This window comes from Podarcis cretensis (genome assembly GCF_951804945.1).
Source record: "Podarcis cretensis genome assembly, chromosome: 2".
In the NCBI taxonomy this organism is placed as follows: Eukaryota; Metazoa; Chordata; class Lepidosauria; order Squamata; family Lacertidae; genus Podarcis; species Podarcis cretensis.
This window is the reverse complement of record NC_137171.1, coordinates 109,617,022-109,639,351: the sequence shown is the minus strand read 5'-3', so window position 1 is coordinate 109,639,351 and position 22,330 is coordinate 109,617,022. Positions and strand designations below refer to the sequence as shown.

The 22,330-nt window shown below is 45.7% G+C and overlaps 2 protein-coding genes across 2 annotated transcripts; one reads left to right on the top strand and one right to left on the bottom strand.

Moving 5' to 3' along the window:
- Positions 1–2,240: 2,240 nt before the first annotated feature.
- LOC307209026 (histone H1-like) lies at positions 2,241–3,060 on the bottom strand. Its single transcript, XM_079964111.1, has one exon. The coding sequence runs from the start codon at positions 3,000–3,002 to the stop codon at positions 2,358–2,360; it is 645 nt and encodes a 214-aa protein (XP_079820237.1). The 5' UTR covers positions 3,003–3,060; the 3' UTR covers positions 2,241–2,357.
- A 5,990-nt stretch (positions 3,061–9,050) lies between these two features.
- Positions 9,051–18,734, top strand: RACK1 (receptor for activated C kinase 1). The gene is made up of 8 exons (XM_079963958.1): positions 9,051–9,277; positions 11,195–11,366; positions 12,234–12,381; positions 13,275–13,370; positions 14,044–14,154; positions 16,018–16,158; positions 17,143–17,253; positions 18,590–18,734. The coding sequence occupies exons 1-8, from the start codon at positions 9,169–9,171 to the stop codon at positions 18,653–18,655; spliced, it is 954 nt and encodes a 317-aa protein (XP_079820084.1). The 5' UTR covers positions 9,051–9,168; the 3' UTR covers positions 18,656–18,734.
- The last annotated feature ends 3,596 nt before the right edge of the window (positions 18,735–22,330 follow it).

Genomic DNA, 22,330 nt, shown 5'->3' with positions numbered 1-22,330 from the left:
GAAGGCCATCAACGCTGGACCTCAGTGTCCGGGCTGAATAATGGGGGTGGAGACGCTCCTTCAGGTATACAATAGCTGAAGATCTCTTGTTTTTAAATTTCTAGGGGTTTTTTTAAATTGTATATGTGCATGGTTATTGTAATCTGCTTTGGTTTTTTTTAAAATGAAAAGCAGTACACAGTGCAAATGACTTTATAAATATATGAACACAGACTTGATAGTTCTCACTGAGAATAATGTGCCCTTTTTTCCTTATTGGAGATATCAGAATCTCGTTCCTTATTGGTTTACAGGCCTTGACCAATCAGATTTAGGCAGGCTTATTCCCTCCCTGTCCCACTTCAGTCAATGAATGAGGCACTTTGAAGCCATAACATTCACATGGTGCTTTTGCTGTAGAGCAGGATGGAAAGAAGAATTGTATCTGCTTGTGGCACGGCTAGGGGGGAGATGAGAGTCAAGACAAGGACTCAGTCCACAAGGGCAAGGTTGCAGTTTCCAGTGGTTTTGAGTACACAGGCTGCTTCAGAAAGGGAAGAATGCAAAGCAAATTGGAGCAGGAGCCCCTGTCTATCTGGCTGCAGTCCTGGAATATCTCAGTGCTGAAATCCTGGAGCTGGCTGGCTAAAAGCAGTGAATTATCCTAACCACATCCATCTTGTTGTGCAGAATAATGAGGAGCTGCAGAAACTGGTAGAAGGAGTCGCCATTGTGCAGAGTGATGTTCAAGCTTTGCTACCGTCAACAAAACTGAAAAGATGATGAACACAAGCAGTGGTTGAAGCTGCTGGATCTTCCAGTGCAACAGTAAAATCCGGTCGTGTCCCTGTCAAAGGACAATGAAGACATTTTTCTGCATGGTGTCAGAAAACCCAGAGGCTCTTTTCAGCACCAATCCAAATCTTTCTAAGAGCTGGAACAGAAATAGTGTTGAAGACTCATTTCCCATAACTGATGAGTGAAAAGTCCCTTTAAGCTGCAATTGTACACCCACTTGCTTGGAAGTTCCATTGAAATCTTTGCCTGTATGTATAGGATTCTGCTGCTGCATGTGTTTCAGATTTTATTTTATGGATATTGTAGAGTTAGAAGGGATCATGAGGGTCATCCATTCCAACCCCCCTGCGATGCAGGAATCTTCCCCTACGTGGGGCTCGAACCTATTACCCAAAAATCAAGAATCTCATGCTCTACCAGCTGAGCTAAACCTTGTAGTTACGGTAATTATATAATATTTGGAACAAAAGTACAGGGCTAATAACTTAGTCTCCTCCCCACTTCTCTAATTACTTTTTTTTTAACTTTTGTCTACTGATATTGGAAATGACCATTTTCAAAAGGCTGTGGTTTGGAGAGGATTTTTTTGGTTGTCAGAAATAAAGCCAGTGTGTCTTCATTTCATGGGTGTAGCCAGGGAGGGCAGGGGGGACAGTTGCCCCCCTCCAAACCAAGCAAGTAAATAAAAATACTTAACTAAAAGTATTGTTAGCTGCCCTGAGCCCGGCTTCGGCTGGGGAGGGCGGGATATAAATAAAATTTATTATTATTATTATTATTATTATTATTACAGAATTTTCTGAGCACTTGGGGTCAAAAGAACGTAATTTAAAACAACTGTCGTTCAGACATTTCATTCTGAATCTACTAGACAGTGAGTGTCCTGCCTCGCCCCAACATAAATCCTAGCTGTGCCCATGCTTCTTTTTACAATGTTGTGCTGAGATTTGGATTAATATATATTTAAAGGTACAAATCAATATTTTGTTAAAACTGAATTAAGCTGAAGCATCTCTGTAACCCAGTCTTTAGTTTAACACGCATAAATTGGATTGTGGCTCTCTGCTTTTTTTTTTTTTATTTGGTAGAATGTGCAAAAATAAGTAATGAAATAAACAAGAAAGGTATTTTTATGGATTAATACTGGATTAGCCCGAACTTTCAGTGTTTTATCCATGCAACAACCCTGTCTGGTGGGCTAGGCTGAGATGGTGATAGGTCTATATGGTCAGACAGACCATCAGCCACACCATCCTGGCTCTTAATACCTGACCGTCTTTATTAAACCTCATCGAACTTTCCACGAAGAAAAGCCTCCAAAGGTCCCGAGTTTCCACACCACAGCTCTCTCGGTTTTTATTACCACCATCCTATTTAGCCTTTCGATTACACCTAATCTAAAACTACCGAGGCGAGAAAACCAGATGTCAGATGAGCAGTATTAATAGGCAAAGGACTTCAGGTCTTTAAGCAGCGCGCTTTTAATCTGGAAATGCAGCAGCTCTTTCAGCGAGTCTTGAGTGGCTCTTAAAAGAGCCTTTTTAAAGATATTAAAGTAAACTGCCGGGTTTTCTCTGTATTTAAGAACCTTTCACCGTTGAATGCTTGTCGAGCTGCCGTCTCCTGCCAGGGACGGCTGTCTTTCTACTACTTCGGACACCTTTTGGTTTAGAAACGGCCGGCTGTTTCTTCGGCGACTTCTTCCTCGGCTCCCTGCTACCCGACGCCGGCCTTTTGTGGGCAGCCGCCGTTTTCTTCACTTTCCTCGCCTCAGGCTTGGCAGATTTCTTCGGCAGGGTTTTCCCGCCATGCTTGAAGGATCCCGAAGCGCCGCTGCCGGTTAAGCGGATCAAGACCCCATTCGATACCAGTTTATGCAGCTCCCGTTTGAGGTGGCTATTTTTGTTCCTGTTCAGGTTGTAGCCTCCTTCCCTGAGGAATTTCTTCAGGGCTGCCAGCGACACGCCTTTCCGCGAGCTGGAGCCCTCGAAAGCCTTCAGGATAAGCTGAGACAAAGGGCCGGAAAGGCGCTTCTTTCCTCTCCCCGAGGATTCGGAAGTGGACGGTTCGGAAATAGTTGCAGGCGGAGGGGCGCTCGAGCCTTCCGCCTCGGTGTGAAGTACGGGGCTTCCCTGTCGGATTCCCTGCCGGGTTGCTTGACGCCTTCCCTGCCGAGTCCCTTGACGCTTTCCCTGCCGGGATCCCGGCCGCCTTCCGCGACCCATCCTTCCACCCTCCCGCGAAGGCAGCGCGCTGCCAGCTGTCCGGAGCGCCACTGAGAAATAAGCCGGGCATCAGGGTATATATAGTGTGGTGAGGCTGACGTAAAAGAACAAATTTGCATATGTCCGTCTCTTCTCCCCCACCCCACCCCCGCCTTCCTTCTGTCACACCGTTGGAGAGGACCTTAATAGTGACAGTTTTCACTCAGGTCCGCTTTCGAAGCCGCCGACTACATGCCTAGCTTCGATATTACCACCGCGGGGCGGGCGGGGGGCGGGAGAAAAGAGAGAGAGATAGAGAGAGATAGATAGATAGATAGATAGATAGATAGATAGATAGATAGATAGATAGATAGATAGATAGATAGATAGATGCGGGGTGGTTTTTTTAGCTATCTCGTATCTAATCATTTGTTTCTTAAATGTGCTGGTTGGGGTCTTTTTTTGGGGGGTACTCATCCCCCACTTTCCAGGTGCGAGGAAGCACAGGAGGCCCCTAATAGGGAACGGACGAAGGTAACATTCAGCTAACGTTTAGAGCAGGTAGTCGCCGAGCTGTATGAGAGCTCCTGAAATTTGATTCCGCGATGATGGAGCTTCATGCATACTTAATTGGTAGCCCTTTTGTATTTGGCATTCCGTCCCGACACGTTAATTACTGGGCAAATGCTGCATGAAAACTACCAACAGCGCTATCCTGCACATATTCGAAGAAGGTCCCACCGAGTGCAACGGATTTATTGTTTATTTCAAATGTTATAATGCAAGAGTGGCAAGTCTCTCAAGAGTGGCTTCCAGAAAACATGCATCTGCAATAGCCAGAAATCAAAAATATTAATACGCATGTGAACCATAAAGCATCCAGCCTTATGGCAGGATTTTAGAAGGAGCATCACATTTCCAGGCCAAAAAGATAAACTGCCTTATACTTAGTTGGGCCACTGGTCTTTATAGCTCCATGTTATGGACACTGGCTGGCAGCAGCTCTGCAGGTTACTGAGATGTGGAGGCTTAAACCACATATAATTTGTGCCTTCGTGTCCTGGAAAGAAAATAGTGGAGGGGGGGGGAGAGACACCACCTTTTTTGAGCTTGAAAATTACTGATGGGGTACTTGTTGTCCACCATATGTTGTTTGACTCCAACATTTACTTGTTTATCCTATATTCTGTGAACTGCCCTGAAATCTTATGATTAAGGGTGGCATATAAATCTAATAAAATAAAATAGATCCCCATCAGCCCCAACCAGCATGGCCAACGTTGAGGGATTGAAGAGAGTTGTCGTCTGGGGTTTCACCCAGACCCATCTTTATTGCAAGGTGGCCTCAGTGGCTAAGGGTATATTTTACCAGTTTGGGTAGGTAAGATAGCTATGGCTGTTTGTGAACAGCGATAGTCTGACTACTGTTGTCAATGCACTGGAAATCTCTGGACTGGATTACTGCAATGTGCTGCATGCAGGGCTGCACTCCAGGGTGACCCAGAAGCTGAAGCTAGTGATTCATAAATGAATTTTTTTTTGCGGGGGTTGTCCAGCAACATCTGGAGAATCCCATATTCCCCATTCCCATTCTAGACCAGAGTTTAATGAATAACGCACAGAAAACACACACACACACACACACACACACACACACAATGTCCCATGTATCCAGTGGAGCTTACTCCCAGGTAAGTGTGCATAAGACTGCAGCCTTTCAGCACAGTCCTCCACAACTACCTTTTGATTGAACCTATTGATTTCAATGAAGTTTTATCTGCATTGAGTAAATGGGACTTACAAAATATGAATAGTACTGTTAGAGTATGGATGTCTGAAACAATGAGTGATCACTTGAATGAATGGACATACCTGCCAGTATTCAGACTTGATTGTGAACAAGCAATAAACCTACAGGTTAAAGTTTGTATGATTTTATGTGTCTTTTTAATAAAAATTTTAAAAAATCAAGTCACACACTTTATTCAGTTTTCTCTGAACTTCTCCAAAATTTAATGGGCTTTCAAGCCACAAGCATTTAATTTCTCAGTATCAGCACAAAATCCTACTTTGAAACAAAACAGACTTATTTTGTTGGTTAATGAATTTACAAATAGGAGGTGGGAGATAAAACAGACTCTTTTTAACTTATCAACTTCAATGAAGTCTTGATCTGCAGTCTCTATTAATGTAAAGGCAAAAAAATGTATGTAAGGCTGTTTCTGCCCGGTTTCGAACCGGGGACCTTTCGCGTGTGAGGCGAACGTGATAACCACTACACTACAGAAACCCAGCTGTATCCCTTCTCTGAGCTACTGTGGCTGATTGGGAAAGCATGACTGGTATGAAAGCCATGGCAGTCAAAAGGAATCTGCTGACACATCATTCTTGGGTCTGAGTCACTCTAGTCTCAGTGGGAGTTATTGCCTGCAATTACTGCTACTGCTAAGACCTTCAGGCTATAAATTGAACTTACTGAGTGTATAGGATTGCAGGCAGAGTTTATTCTCACAGCAGCTCAACAGCATCTACAGCAGCAACATGCATAGATTTGTGTGCAAAAATGTAGAGCATTTAGGTTCTCAAGAACAGGGACTGTGTATTGGTTCAAGTCATAACCTCCAGCCAGTTGCCAAAGGGAAAACAACACTGTGGAGTGATCCTTTGGGAAATCTGAGCCAGATGCCGAGAAACTCTGCTGTACTGGAGGGTAGCATGAGACTTAAAGGTAACGGGACCCCTGACCATTAGGTCCAGTTGTGGCCGACTCTGGGGTTGCGGCGCTCATCTCGCTTTACTGCCCGAGGGAGCCGGCGTACAGCTTCCAGCTCATGTGGCCAGCATGACTAAGCCGCTTCTGGCGAACCAGAGCAGCACACGGAAATGCCGTTTACCTTCCTGCCAGAGCGGTACCTATTTATCTACTTGCACTTTGACATGCTTTCGAACTACTAGGTTGGCAGGAGCAGGGACCCAGCAACAGGAGACTTAGCAACCAGAAAATATTAGTGCTGCTCTTGATATTATATTAAATATGTGATTTCAACATTTTTACATTGCATTTCTGTTGCTTTTCACTATAGGTCGCGATGATGGTGGTTTTAATAGAAAAACAGGCTATAATCATTAAATCCCCATCATCAATATTTCATGGAAAAATCAGCAGATGCAAGTTAGCAATTGGGGAAAGGGTGGAAAAGAAGGGGGAGATGGGTGTCAACCGGCTGTTGTATCTAGCTTTGAAAGAAGGAGCTATGATTCCATCAATAAAGGATATTAAGTGGGTCCAATTGGTCAAGAAGGCAGTTTCTGCACACCCTGTACAGAGAAGTGAGGAGCAGATGGGGCTCATCAACCTGGGAAGACTGCCCATCTAGGAGAAGGATGATGCTAAACTTCCACTGCCTTGCAGGATATTTTCAGGAGAAGAAAAGGCTAAGGAGTAAACCCGACACAAATCTAGAGTCCTTAAGATGGTTGGATGGCATTTTGTACCCCTCCTTCCAGCAACTCCTGCAGCCAAGCTGGTGCCAAACGTATTGCTGTGGTTTCCTTTCGACCACATCAGCAAAGGGGGGGGGGGTCTTGTCACCTGAGCAGCTCAGGACCTCCATACACACTGCTCAAGCTTGCGCCCTGGAAAGGTCACTTTGGTGCTGCTTGTGCAGCCGTTTGACTTCACCCCCGGAGGCACACTCCATTGCGTCTCAAGATATATGGATGCCAACAACATCAGCTTTCACAAACCTGGTGCTCCAGCTGGATAGCTCAGTCGGTTTGAGAAAAGACACTTAATCCCAGGGTTGTGGGTTTTGAGCCCCATGTTGGGTGAAAAATTCCTACATTGCAGGGGGCTGGACTAGATGATCCTCATGGACCATTCCAACTCTGATTCCAGATGTTTTGGACTACAGCTCTCAATAGTTAAGGGTCCAAAAACATCTGGAGAGTACAAAGTTGGTGATGGCTGTAGTACATCAAGGCATTTATCATGGAAATGAATGTCATCTTCCTAAGACTTCTGTGGAATTATAATTATGATTTTAATGGATCTCCTGGGAATGCTAAACTAGCTTTGTATTTAGCAACGTGCATATGCAACATGGATTTTCACGCAGGAGAATGAAGAAGTTGGCAGGGGACTAGCAGATTGATTTTCCCCTCAAGTCTACAGTCAACATGGAAACACAGTGGGAAGGATGGCAGTGAGAGCAACAGAGGGATGGATCCTTCCCTCTCTCCACTTATCCATTTGATTTTAAAAAAGAGAATATTTTTATTGATTGCCCTGTTTTCATACCAGCCACGGAGGGAGGGGCTGTCAGGCTATTTAGTCCCATAACCAGTTAGGAAAAACAAGTACTGCCGTAACTTTTGTGGTCTTATTTACAAGGCTGCTTTAAATGAGCAGAATATTGTCTTTGGTTGAGACTCGGCTGTTGGTTCCTATTCCTTGCCACAAAAGCAGCAGGCAAGTAGTGTGATCTTAGACATACCCAGGGTGACCTTAAACATATTACCTTCCTTGTTAGTCCCACTGAGATAATTGGGACCTGCTTCCTAATAAGTATACTTAAGATTTCTGGAACATATGCAATCAAAAATACACGTGTGGCATTCCCCATGAGGTTCCCAACAACACAAGACTCCCACGTCTCACTTCTGGATCCCAACCTTGTATTTGATTTCAGAGATAAAAATATGTAACTGGGTTTTTTTGTCATGATTATATGCCAAACAGAGGCACCATCTGCATCATCATACCACTTTAAACAGCCATGGTTTCCCATAAAGAATCCTGGGAGTTGCAGTTTGTTAAGAGTGTCAAGGAATTGGTAGGAGACTCCATCACCGTGCTACAATTCCTAGTGTGGCTTAACAATCCTTCCCTTTTCCCAGGGAACTGTGGGAATTTTAGCTCTATGAGAGGAATACAGTGGTACCTCGGGTTACATACGCTTCAGGTTACAGACTCCGCCAATCCAGAAATAGTGCTTCAGGTTAAGAACTTTGCTTCAGGATGAGAACAGAAATCGTGCTCCAGTGGCGCGGCGGCAGCAGGAGGCCCCATAGGCTAAAGTGATGCTTCAGGTTAAGAACAGTTTCAGGTTAAAAACAGACCTCCGGAACAAATTACCGTAAGTACTTAACCTGAGGTACCACTGCATGGACAATAAGGTTGAATTGTGTTGTACACCACCTTGCTATATTTTCTACGGAAGCGCAGCTTATAAATGTCTGAATAAAGATTTATTGCACATTTGTGTGTGGAGTGGGGTGGGGTGGAATTGCAAACAAGCAGTTCAGAAACAAACCAAGTTAATACTTCATGCGAAAAGGTGGGCTTTAGCTTAAGTTATGACTGCAGCTAATGGCACCGTAATTATTTTGTTGGTCCAGGAGTCTGCTTGATGTAACAGATCCATGTAACCCTCCTGGAAAAAAAAAGATCTGCGCGTACCTAAGAGAGGAAGAGAACTAGTGCCGCAATTTTGTACCGCACGTTTGTGTTTATATGTGTTGGAAGCCACCCAGAGCGGCTGGGGCAACCCAGCCAGATGGGCGGGGTATAAATAATAATATATTATTATTAATATTCTGGTAACCCGCCTTGGCAGAAAGGCGGCATATCAAGGAAGAACCGCTCCCCGCTAATCAGTTGGAGATGGGCCAGTTCACGGAGCAACGAAGAGCTCGGAATGAGTCTCCCACTAGCATATCTGCCCATTAGCGACCACCATGCTCACGCCGCACGCGCGGACGGAGGAGTCTCGTCGCAAGATATCGCGAGATGTGAAACGCCAGGGCGCCGCCATGTTGGCTGCTGGTGGGGAAGAGGCTGCGGTAAAGAGTCTTTTCTAAGAAGCATGCCGCCGCATTTCGTACTTATGGATTCGCAGCATTGCGCGTCGCAATTTGCCTCCGCGAGGCTGAGGAAGCGCGGCCCAGCGCAAGGCGCTCCGCCGGGTCGTTCGTACGGTTGACGTGGGGGTCGCCATGTTGCTGTACGTCGGCGCCGGCGCCGCGAGAGGGCGCCGGGAGAGGCTATTTCCGCTTCCGGAAGAGGCTGCCGCTTCCTTTCTCTCCCTGGGCCTCAGCGAGCTGGCAGGTCCGGGCTAAGGGCCGCCGGTGAATCCGCCTCCATCCTCCGCCTGCCGCGGGAGCTCGAGCCTTCTCAGCCGCCGCCATGACGGAGCAGATGACCCTGCGTGGCACCCTGAAGGGCCACAACGGATGGGTGACCCAGATCGCCACCACCCCTCAGTTCCCAGACATGATCCTCTCCGCCTCACGCGGTAACGGAGGGCCGGGAGAGACCAACTCGCGAGGCGGCGCGGGGGACGCGGGGAGGGAAGCGTGGAACGGGGTGGGAGAGACCACCGTGTGATGCGGGGCGGAGGGGGGGGGGAGAGAAGGACGCGACCATGCAGCCCCATCTACGTGTAAGTGGGAATGGGGCATAAGGAGAGAGACAATCACGTGCTGGACAGGGTAAGGGTTTGGGGAGGCTCCCAGGCCCCAAGGGTTTTTTGGGAGGGGGCGATAAGGAGAATAGGAAATCAAATGAATAGCAAGGGGCCAGCCACAGAATCATATGAGTGGGAAGGGACCACGAGGGTCATCTAGTCCAACCCCCTGCAATGCAAGAATCTTTTGTCCAGTGTGGGGCTCGAACCCACAACCCTGAGATTTAAGAGCGTTATGCTGTACGCCGTCTCAGCATATTCAGGCAGAAAATGAGGTGTATGTAGCAAGGCCCACCTGCTTCTCTTTCTTCCCAGCCCTGATGATTAAATTTGACATTTGTCTGCTGATCTTGAGGTCTGAAGACATGTCCTGCAATTATGATGGGGCAGGAGAGGATCTGTTCCCGAAAGGGAGCTTTCGGCCTTCAAAGCCAACCAAAAGTGGCCAGGAGCAAGCCTGCAATTCAGGAATAATGAGGCTCTACAGCTGGTCATTCATACTTGTGGGTTAGAGGGGAAGGGCAATGAATTTCCCCCATTAATTAGCAGCTCTAGCTTAGGAGGGACTGATTTCAGGCTTTAATTTCTGTATTGTTAATTTATACCCCATCTTCAACAACACCCTCAAGTTGGTGTGTGTGGCATCCAGTTTAGTGTCACACCTTGTAAGGCAGGTTTTGTCACTAAGCAGTTTTGTCACTGGCCCTGTGAGCTTTGTTGCTTAGTGGGGATTTGAACCCCGAGGTCTCTCTGGTCCTAGTCTGACATGCTAACCCGGGGGCGGGGTAAGCCAAAGTGGTGCTCTGTAGATGTTCTTGGACTACAGCTCCCATGATCCCTGATGGTTGGTCCTGTTGGTTGGCACCTCGTGGACATCCTCTGCTCTAACTGCTATACCAGGCATTATATCCTTATCACATTGTTCATAGGGTGGTTGCTTTCTGAGCCTAGATTATGCCAGAGAAGGAGCAAGCAACCTATTTGGTGATGTGAGCCAATACCAACTTTTATAGCAACTGCTGAAGCCAGAGGAGTCCACATCTCTGGTGAGCAATTGAGAATAGCTTTCTCTGTGATATTAGTGCACAGGTGGATGTCTAAAAGGGGTTAGTACTGGGTTTTTACAAAGGATACCTCGTATTTGGATCTAGATGCTGAGACCTACAGTTAATTCCTGTTAAAGCTGTAAAAGCTGGGTCATAATTGTGTGTATTTGAAGGCAGTCTCTGGTCTGAGAGGACTTTTCTCTCCAAGGGAATTGTGGTTAGGAACTGCATCTTTTTTTCATGTGGTTTCAAGTGAGGGCATCTTAAGAGTTTGCAGAAAGCCTTGGCTAGTCACTGAGATGGTAAAGCAGAGTCTGGATTGTAACACTTCAGAATGCAAGTGGGGGCTGGTATAACTTGAGTGCTCTGCCAGCCATCCATTTCCCTTCACATGGAAAACTAGATGTTGGGGAGAAGTATTCTAACCTAGCCATCTCCCTGCAATGCTAGCTTTCTGTGTGCAGGAAAGTATTTGGCAAGGTGGCGCATTCAACTAAGCAAGTCCCCACCTCCAGTCTGAAGTGGTACAGTCCAGGCATGACTACTCCCTCACTAGGAACTTGGCCGCAGTGGACTGCAGCAGCCTGATTCAGGGAATGAGTAGTAAAGGAATGAGATGCCTCCCGCCCCTCAAGTAATATCTATCTCAGTTTTGAGAAAATCTGTGGAAGAACCATTTGCTATCTTTTTCCTCTTGCAGACAAGACGATCATCATGTGGAAGCTGACTCGGGATGAAACCAACTACGGGATCCCCCAGAGAGCCCTTCGGGGCCACTCCCACTTCGTCAGCGATGTGGTTATCTCCTCAGATGGGCAGTTTGCCCTCTCTGGCTCATGGGATGGCACCCTGCGCCTCTGGGATCTTACCACGTGAGTGTAGATTGGGGAAACAGGGTCTGTGTTGATTGAAAACGATTGTCCTCAGCAGACTGATTATGTTTCACTCTGCCCAGTTCTCCCGTGGTTCCCCCCTTTCTTCTAGGTTTTTATTCCTAGTACGGTTTCCTGTTTTTATCACTGGTTGCTTTGGGATCAGGGTTTTGTGCTTGCTTCCTCCTGTCCCGATGATTAGATCTGACACAATATCTACAGACTCCACTGGGGTTTGATGATACGTCCTGCAATTATGATGGGACACTACAAGAGACTGAGAAAGTGGAAGCTTTCTGTTTTATTGGAAAGGGGAGGGGAAGGGGAAATCAGTTGGAAGGGGACACCTGTTTCTGGCAGCTTTTTGGAATTGCACATTTCCCTATACAGGACATTTCAGGTTGCCCTTGTCATGGTTCCGCAGTGAGGGTGCTGAGAAATTCTCAGATCCTTCATGCCCCTTTCATTTCCCAAAGTTTGGGGAGGGTTATGGACTCTGTTCAGTGTAGATCAAAGGGAAAACCTCTTGTTGCTGGTTTGTTAGTTGCTCACCCTATGAGGGCTGCACAAGGTGGTAGGAGAAGCTCTGCTTCCCTCTCTTTAGGACTCATTGGCTACTGAAATTGGAGTGAGGGACGTGGTCCTGTCTCAACTCCCGGAAAAGTTCCATTGAAGCAGGAGATCCTCTTCCAAAATTAACCTTATGGGCCCTAGGAGGAGATCAAGACCAGAAGGGGAGGGTCTTTGCAGGGGAAGGGGATTACAGGAGGTAGCATGGCAAGGCAGGGAAAAACGAGATTTGGTCTGAGGGGCTTTTTCTTTCCTGTGTTGCACTGGGTTTGTAATGAAATGACATCTCCCTTTCAGAGGCACCACCACCCGGCGTTTTGTGGGCCACACCAAGGATGTGCTGAGTGTGGCTTTCTCTTCTGACAACCGCCAGATCGTCTCAGGTTCCAGGGACAAAACCATCAAGCTCTGGAACACTTTGGGAGTCTGCAAGTACACTGTACAGGTTAGCCTCTCCTCCCTCCCAGATCTGGGCATTGAATACCACTAAAGTTCACACCCCTTTGTTTTAGATTTTTTAAATATACATCACCCAATCAACTGTGTCCTCTGTGTGGGTTACGAATATAAAATAAATAAAATACAATAAACAGTATTTTAAAAGCAACACCATGATATCATTTAAATGAAGCACCAAATGTACAAAAGCCTTGATGTGCCTTTAGTTGCTGTTCCTCCAGACAGTTGCTGCAGGTGCTCAGAAAAGGGAAAACTTGCACTGCTCAATTCATGTTTGTGGAGAAAGGGTGGGTTGGATCCTGCTTGGGTCTGAGGGCATACCCTGCGTTTTACATAGAAGTAACATTTTGATCCTACCCTTCCAGCCTCTCCTCATCCTTCTAGAGGACTGGAGCTGCAACACTAAATGCTTGATTTCTAGTGCAAACTAAGCATGCTAGTGGGGCAGGCAGTCCTCTTAGCAGTGCCCCTTCTGCAGAGCACAGTTGCCAGCCCAGGATATATATTGGGTGAGGAGATCTCTTGTGTACCCTGATCCCAAGTTGTTAAGGGCTTTAATTGCTCAAATGTTAACCTCTGCCAATGCTCATGACACTTTATAACAGTTCATAAAGGGAGAGAAAAATGAAGTCTGCCCCAAGGAGCTTACAAGCTATAAATTTTGACAGGATGTGGAGACAACAGAAGGCAGGGAAGGATGGAGGGAATGGGGAATACATGTGCAAATGCAGTTAGATGTGCTCAAGTTTCCTTATTGATAAGGAGATAGAACTCGGAGGTGACACATGTGCTTCAGTTTTTCAGAATGGTTGTTTCTCTGTAACATCCTGTTACCAGCTTGTACTGAGAGCTGTCATACCTTCTTTTTTCTCCACTCAGGACGAGAGCCACTCAGAGTGGGTGTCCTGTGTGCGCTTCTCCCCCAACAGCAGCAACCCCATCATTGTCTCCTGTGGCTGGGACAAGCTCGTGAAGGTGAGTTGAGGATCAGCCTTAATCCTCAAATCTCTGTCTAGGGCCTCCTCCTGGAAGTGTCTAAATGATGCACAAGCATTCTATTTCCTGTCCTCTCTTTTGATAATCTGGAACCAGCCCTTCAGATCTTCTGGTAAGGAGGGGCAGGACTTTGGAGTGCGCTGGAATCTCACCACCTCTCTAGTCATCTAGCAAAGCAAAAGTCCTGAAGCCAAGCCAATGAGTTGGGGAGGTGCGGGAGGGGGGATTGGAGGGAGAATTGGGGCCACGGGGTCCATCAGATTTGCAGCAGCTTGTAAACAGTAGGGTGTTCTCTTATCCTCTTAGCATAGGTGACTCAGTGAGTAATACAGTCTCTTTGTTGGTGCCCCGATTGGAGCAAGAGTAGAATTCTGTTAAGTCAGTCTTGCAAAGAGAGGAGATATATTGGAGGACTGCTCTTTTCACTAAATAGGCCTGCATCAAACAGCCACGTTTTATTATGTATCGGACGTTCAGTTATACTTCTATTAGACAGGCACCGGTTTTGTTAGGCAGGCTGTAAATTACGCAAGGGGGTGAGACGCTTTTCAACAATCACTGGATCAGGAATTTGATCACACAGCAAGAGCTCACCTTGAGATTAACAGCACCAGCGAATCAGTTTTGAGTCTGTACTCTCCCCATCTTGCAGGTGTGGAACTTGGCTAACTGCAAGCTGAAGACCAACCACATTGGGCACACTGGCTACTTGAACACAGTGACAGTCTCACCTGACGGCTCTCTGTGTGCTTCAGGTGGCAAGGTAAGTCTCTGTGGCAAGTCTCCCCTCAGGAGGTTGAACCTGTTCAAATGTATAGCCATGTGCCTAAAGCTTACTTGTTCAGACAAACTTTGCCCAGTAAGTCATGTTACCTCCACACGCAACCATCTAATAGGATTGTGTATGAATTCATGAAGTATGGTTTTGCATTGATTTATTTTCTTCATTGCATTTTATCAATTCTGTGTTATACATTGCTTTAGATACTTTTAATAAAAAACAGTGTTAATAAATAATAAACCAGAGGGGGTGGAGAGGAACTACTTTTCTTCTTTCTCTACACTTCTGCTTATCTGGTAAATCGGGAGGTCTGCCACTATAAATTGCCCAGGTGTGTTGTTTATTAGGGAGAGAGAGAGACAGAAGGAAACATGGGCAGTTGCTGTGAACCGGATTTTGCTTAGCTCAAGCTCATGGGTTTCGTGTTTTCGCTAGAAGCATCTAACCTAGACTTGTAAAAATAAGTTATTAGTCTGCTAGGGGCATATCCATGCTTGTCATGGAGGGAGGGAGAAGCCCTCTTCCATTTCCAGTAAGGAAATCCAGGATTATAGCTCCGAAATGAAATGCATTCTTCCTTTTCACCAGCCTTCTAGTTGCTGACAGAGGGGAGTTAGAGCTGAGGGTCGGTCAGTCTTACCTGCACAGCTACTACAACAGGAACACAGGGAGCTGCCTTAGACAGAGTCAGACGGTTGGTCTGTCTCGCTCAGTGTCATGTATGCTGAGTGGCAGCAGCTCTTCATGCAGTGGTTCTTTTTCGGCCCTAGCTGGAAGATACTGGGGACTGAGTCTAGGAGCTTCTCCATGAGAGCAGGTGCTGTACCACTGGGCTATGCCGTTTCCCTGAATCGATGGAGAACCTCAGGCTTGGGGGCCAAATATGGTCCTCGGGATCCTCCTCAGGCCACACTTGCCTCTGCCATTTATCTGCTAAGCATGGTCCTCTTTGTGATGTAGAAATGGGTGTCTCTGCGTAGCAGGTGGCAGTTACAGAAACGAGGCACGGCTTCCTCAGCTCTTCTAAGTATCGATCAGGGGGGCTTTTTTCCAGCCCAAGGAACGCTGTCCCTTCTGCTGATAACATAGGGAGTGTGGCATCAAAACTGTTAAAAAACAGTTCTGGAGTTTGTATTGTGGACAAATCCTCAGAATAGACTGCAGAAATAACTTTCTCATTAACAGCAATCTAGGAGCAGAGGAAGCTTCGCAGGCTGATTTAGAATTGTAGAATTGGAAGGGATCTCAAGGGTTATCTATTCCAACCCCTCTGCGTTGCCAGAGGCTTCAACCATCCTCTGCTTTAAAACCTTCAAGGAAGGAGGAGATCTCATTTTTGGGGAGGTTTTCCGGGATGCTTGATCTACATGAAATCATACTTTTAAATGGAGTATGTGAGCAAGATGCCCTATAAGCTGCTGCCCCTTTTCTTCTGCTTTGCTCAGTGCTCTTGCCTGCTTAGTGACATTTAGCACTTTGCCATCCTGTCGAGATCTAGTCAGAGAATCCTGACTGCTGTGATGAAACTTACACATGCCATCTGACTTACTACCATGCGGATACTCAGAGGCTGTTTCTGAGCTGTCAAACATTGGGTGGGAGATATGTTGCTTTGGAGAATGGTTCCTCCTCCCCCCCCCCACCCTTGACAATTTCTGTTTGAGGGACAGAAGGTGCATGAATTAATAAGTTAAATGCCACAGCTTTTTAAGGGCCTTGAGTAGATGCTGGGAGGAATGGGGAGACTCGGACGCATTAAGATTCACAGCCTACTGCCCTTTTCCTTTGCAAAATCATTCTGGACTTGGGGGCTTTAAATCTAATGTCTGCTTTCTTCCACCGCAGGACGGCCAGGCTATGCTGTGGGACTTGAATGAAGGCAAGCACCTGTACACCCTGGATGGTGGAGACATCATCAACGCCTTATGCTTCAGCCCCAACCGCTACTGGCTGTGTGCAGCCACTGGACCCAGCATCAAGATATGGGTAAGTTAAGAGCTTGATGTTGGCTGTTGAAGGTTTGGGAAGAACAGAGGAGATTAACTCTTCTTCCAGCCTGAGTCTTGTTTTCCCTGTCAGAATTAAGTTGGTGTTCCCTTGACATTTCTTCCTTGGCAGTCCTGGGAGAGTCATGTTAGGCTGCAGCTGAAGTTCCTTGAATTTATAATTTCAGCTTCTGAGATTTTAGCAGGCCAGAGCAGGACGTTCAGGGGTCAGGCTGGCATAGCTCCTTATATGGTAAAAACAAAGTTAAGTTATGCAAAGCATTGTACACAAATTAATTTGTATGGGCTGCGGAATGTGCCTTTCTTTGGCAGATAATTACTGTTTCAAGGCTAAATGTGGTTTTCTCATTCTGCCGTCTAAAGAGCAAGGGGCCTTTCTCTTAATGTCAGTGTGCAGAAGATTCAGTTGCCTGGATGTCTCCTGCTCCCTGCAACTGCAACACACAGCCTTCTCATTTTTGAACAGAAGATGCAAATCTAATTGTGGCTGAATGTGTCTGCATACTTTTATTCCAAGTTAAAATCTGAACTGCCACGGTGGTAGAGGATACAGACATTCTTACTTATGAAGAACTAGCCTTTCTGGTAAGAGATCTGGTACTTGGCAAGCAGGCAGATAGTAGCAGTGATGATAATCAGGGGGTTGGTCTACTCTAGATGACTGTTAGGACCCACCCAAATCTACAATTCTGTGAAGCAGAGAAGGAGCAACAGCTACCAGTGGCAATGGAAGGGAACGCATTGTGAGTGGTGACTTCAGGCTTGAGAGTGAGGGGACTGACGTGCTGTGATGAAACACACTATGCCGTCTGATTTTGCTTCCGTGCGGAAAACCAGAGGCTGTTTCTGAGCCTGTTGCCCAAACTTCATACAGCATGCAAATAGGTGGAAATTGAACAAAATGTTCGGTCTCGAAGTCGGCAACTCCCATTTGACCATCTAACCCCTGCTTTCTTAACATCAGGACCTGGAAGGCAAGATCATTGTGGATGAGCTCAAGCAGGAAGTGATCAGCACCAGCAGCAAGGCGGAGCCACCCCAGTGCACCTCATTGGCCTGGTCTGCTGACGGACAGGTAAGAACCGGGCTGTGCAATCAATCATTCTTCATTGTGGTCAAAGACCAGACAGCAAAGCTAACCAAAACAACTGCCGCAACCACATAAATAAGCGGATGTAATTAAAAATCCCCTATAAACTTATTTACATTAAAAATATCACTCCTTCAGCTAAAATCTGTATTCAGGAGATTAAAACCAGCAGTCCTTGTTCCTATAAAACAGCATTTCGCAGCAGGCTGTGCGAGATGCCCAGAGGGCCGTGCAGGAAGTTAAAAAGAGCTGCTGCCTCCTCCAGCCAGGGAAGAACTGGGAAAGCGGGATTTGTCAAAGTCTGCATTTTTGAGCTTCCACCTTTGCCATACAAGGCTTGTGGCATGTTTGGGTTTTCTTGAGGAACCAGAACTTTTCACCCTAACAGTAGCTGACAGTGTCTCCTGATCAGCACTTGAAGGGCAACCAAGGGAAGAGGTTTTAGCAGTGCTGCAGCTAATCCTGGTTTCCTGGGCTCCTAAAAATTTGACACCGACACTCGTCTTTGAGTTTTGTTATGTATAAAATACATAGATACACTGCCCAAGAAGACTGCCCATTATTTGAACTGACAGATAAACGGTGTATTGTCTTAAGATGTGAAGATGAGGGGAATGGTCCTGAAGCCATGCTTTTGGTGGCTGTCTTCCCTTATTCTGCCCCAGTGACATTAGGCACTGCCTGATTAAAGTATGCAAGTTGTGGAGTTTGAGGGAATGACAGCTGACGTGGCAAGGCGGGAATATTCAGGAGCGAGTTTCCCCCCTGGCAAATTTTTCATTTCTCATTTAACAGAGCGGAAAGTGATCAAATTTTATCCCTTCTGGTCTTCCTGTGGGCTGGATACTTCTCATCCCCCAATACAATAAAAAGTGGACACCTTGGGTTTGTCACAATCTGCTGTTCATTCATTCAAGGCATTTTTACCCTGCTATTCAGCCATAAGCAAATGTCAGAGCAGCTTGCAGATCACTAAGGAAGACTCTGGAAGCCTGGGGTCAGGAGGTACCTAAACAGATAGGACACTAAAGGAGAATGCGATTGGTAAAATGATCTTGGTTACATGTGCATCTAATGAACAGTTGTCCAAAGCTCAAGCAGAGGAGGTTCCAGAAATTGCTGTGCCAATGTGGGGTAGCCCTGCCTCTTCTCCCCCCCCCCCCACCCTTCTGCTGCATCCTGAGGAACCTGGCTTCTCAGCAAAGTCTCCCATTGACTTTCTATCCAACAGTTGGTTCATGCAAAGTGATTGTTGCTGCCTTGTCAAAAAGCTGTCGCCCAGTCGCTTCCTAACACTGTTTCTCCCTCTCTGTTCCATCAGACTCTGTTTGCCGGCTACACGGATAATCTTGTGCGCGTCTGGCAGGTCACCATCGGGACCAGATGAGAGAGTGAAGTTGACCACAAGGCACAGACATATAATTATGTACAAAACAGAAACAATAAACTTTTTGTGCTGAACGTTATCACTGTGTCCTGCTTCTCCCCCCCACCCCAAAGATATACCTGGAAAATGAGAGTCGCTATTCACTTACCTGTTTTTTACAGGCATCTCTCCCAACCCAGTGCTGAATTAACACTCAGCTGATGGAAGCTGCCATTGCTTCAACCAGGAATAAAACGCCTTGTCCCCTTAGATCAGGAATGACAAACCTGTGCGCCAGGGGCAACCCAGAAACTGCAAGTAGACCAAAGATCCCTGAAAACCTCAGTCAGATCTCAGTGCTGAGATGGGGTGAAAAAATCCTCTACAGCACTCTTTAGAGATGAAGAGTAAAAAGCAGCATATTCCCCACCAGGGTGAATTTAAATCAAATTGATTTAAATCACAATTTAAAACATCAGTAAGACTTGATTTAAATCATTTTTTTTACAGAAAGACTTCATTTTTGGAATAATAAATTTTCAGAGTATTTACAGTTACATCAAACATTACTGATTTGGTTAAACTATTGGAAATACAGATAATTATGAAATTACTGTGCGGTTTAATAAGTTGACTGTTTATATTTGCATAACTTTATTGGAAGTAGAAAAATAATCATTTCCTTAACAATTTATTTAACTAAAGCAATAACATTATAGCATATGTATCCATGTTTGTTAACTGATGTGGTTAAACAGTTTTTTTAAAAAAAAACACCAACCCAGACTGAGTTTTAGCACATATGAAAAACTAAAACAAATCCGATGGCCTTTGGACTATAATGTAACTTGAATAGAAAACTATCTTTAGAAAGATTTTTCCTCCAAAAGCATTTTATTTTAAAAATCCGATTTTAAAAATATATAAATCATTGATTTTTATCCACCCTGTTCCCCACCCCACAGCCCAACCACTGGGGAGGACTTTGTAAGCCCTGTCTTCCGGCCCGAGTGTGTTATGCCTGCAAGTGCAGGTCTGCTTGGTGTGTATGTATTGGGAGGCTGCATGTGTTTTTGTGCATGTATACATACATCAGCCACATGTTCATTTGGCCCTTGGACTGAAAAAGGTTACCTACCTTTGCCTTGAGGGTAACAGCTGTCTCGGATGTCAACATGCCTGTCTCGGACAAGAGATTCCAAGCTTATTTCTTGAAAGCCCGTGCAACTCAAGACAACTTGCATGGTTTGTTTTGTTTTAAAATACCTTGTTACAAAAGCCCTGTTCAAACCCAGCTGCTTCTGTACTGCATTAAACATTTTGCAGCCAATCACAGAAGCATCAGCATGGGTCTTAAAGAACATGAATACAGTTTTTCTTGGATATAAAAATCTTAAAAGGAAGGGTATGATGCTCATACTGGGTCCAGTATTCAAAAACCAGTGACAAATGCATCATAAGATCACCGGATGCAAATACCACGACAGAAGCAATTTAGGGAAAGGTGCATAATAGCTAACCCCTAACCCACCCTGGCGCCTATGATTTAAAGTACCAGTGGTGGTTTTGAGGATGACAGGTCACAGGCAAGTGAAAGAGAAAATGATGGATGATTTCAATTACCTTCGCAGAGACTGCATATAGACATTGTGAAAGTAGTGTTGCTTAGAAAAAGTTGGTTTCCAAGGGAGACTCCATTGAGTCAAATTTGAGGTTATTTTGAAACAAAGAGCTCAGGTTTCTGCAATGGATCGGGAAACTGGAACCCCAAGAGGATGCTGGTATGTGCAACTTGTGCAGGATAAGAGAGCTTCCTTTGCAAAAAGGAAGTGTATTATTGCCCAGTATGTTTTTTTAAAAAAAACAAAAACCAAAGCAACCTCCTTTAAATATATCAGAAGCAAGAAATCAGAATAAAGGAAAACTGTTAAAGGAGGTTGGGAAGACTGCAGGAAGCTCAGTGATTTATTCCCCCTGCTGCTAAAAAACCCCCGTGTGTTTCCAAAGAGCATGGGTTGGCAAACTAAGGCCTGGGGGCTGGATCCGGCCCAATAGCCTTCTAAATCTGGCCCACAGATGGTATGGAAATCAGTGTGTTTTTACATGAGAATGTGTCCTTTGATTTAAAATACATCTTTGGTTTATTTGTGGGGCATAGGAATTCATTCTCCCCCCCCCAAAAAAAAAATATAGTCTGGCCCCCCACAAGGTCTGAGGGACAGTGGACCAGCCCCCTGCTGAAAAAGTTTGCTGACCCCTGCCAAAGAGGGTCAACAACATAACAGCAAATGAGATTTAGTGTTAAGTTAGGAAACACACGGGTGGAACATGCCAAATTGCCACTGGTAGTAACTGCTGGTGGAGACCCTAACTAGCCAAGAGATCTTCAGAGTTGTGGCAGAAAACTCAATGCAACCATTAATTCAATGCAGAGCTGCAGTGAAACAAAGTCCATGCTTTGGGATTATGACAGACTGATATAAAATGGTCAGTATCACGTTGCCTTATGTAAATCAATCATCCTGTCATGGTTCTGAACACTGCCGAGACCTAAGAAAGGATAGGATGAAGTTGCTCCATTTGCACAATGGAACTTCTCTTCCCTGCACACCCTCCCCAAATCTGGTTTGGGGGTTGGGAAAAACCCAGAACAGTTTTGTTGGAGGTGGTGCAGGGGGACTTGTAGAAGTGGCCTCCTGTGTTGTTTTTGGCAGCAACGAGACCTCTCCGTGGTGCAAGCCTGGGCAGTGTGTATGGAAGTCCTGGGCTGCCTAGATAAGACCAGACCCTTCCCTCAGCCTTGCTGCTGTGCTCCAAGGGGGCACAGCAAGATGTTTAGCACCAGCTTGGCTGCAGCAGTTGCCAAAAGGAAGCATACAAGACACCAGCCTTAGGGGCTTCACTCCAGATTTGTGTGTCTCCCGAAGATATCCCGCAAGGCAGAAGAGTTTTGGGCTCAGCTTCTGTGGTCATTACTGGGCCTTAAAAAAAAAGAACCAGGTCTCTCTTATGTATTAATTTCTGCAATGTCAGCTGTCTTTGAGGGTTATTGTCAGGCAGAATGTAAACGCTTTAATACGGCAATTGTAGATATAATACAGTGGTACCTCAGGTTAAGTACTTAATTCGTTCCGGAGGTCCGTTCTTAACCTGAAACTGTTCTTAACCTGAAACACCACTTTAGCTAATGGGGCCTCCCGCTGCCGCCGGAGCACGATTTCTGTTCTCATCCTGAAGAAAAGTTCTTAACCCGAGGAGGTACTATTTCTAGGTTAGCAGAGTCTGTAACCTGAAGCGTATGTAACCTGAGGTACCACTGTAATAATAAAAAAAATATTATTTGTACCCCACCAATCTTGTAGGGTTTCCCCAGCCACTCTGGGCGGCTTCCAACAAAGATTAAAAATACATTAAAAAGTCACACATTAAAAGCTTCCCTAAACAGGGCTGCCTTCAGATGTCTTCTAAATGTCAGGTAGTTGTTTATCTCTTTGACATCTGATGGGAGGGCGTTCCACAGGGCGGGTGCCACTACCGAGAAGGCCCTTTGCCTGGTTCCCTGTAGCTTTGCTTCTCGCAGTGAGGGAACTGCCAGAAGGCCCTCAGTGTTGGACCTCAGATATTTTCTGAAATCTCCCTCACTAACATGAGAGTTCTGTAGTCACTGTGGCATCAGAGTGATTTAAAACTTTAGAA

Coding starts and splice junctions, on each gene's coding strand:
- LOC307209026 (XM_079964111.1), bottom strand. CDS start 3,002: ATGGGTCGCGGAAGGCGGCCGGGATCCCGGCAGGGAAAGCGTCAAGGG.
- RACK1 (XM_079963958.1), top strand. CDS start 9,169: ATGACGGAGCAGATGACCCTGCGTGGCACCCTGAAGGGCCACAACGGA. Junction 11,367..12,233: donor CGCCTCTGGGATCTTACCAC/GTGAGTGTAGAT, acceptor TCTCCCTTTCAG/AGGCACCACCACCCGGCGTT. Junction 17,254..18,589: donor CCTGGTCTGCTGACGGACAG/GTAAGAACCGGG, acceptor CTGTTCCATCAG/ACTCTGTTTGCCGGCTACAC.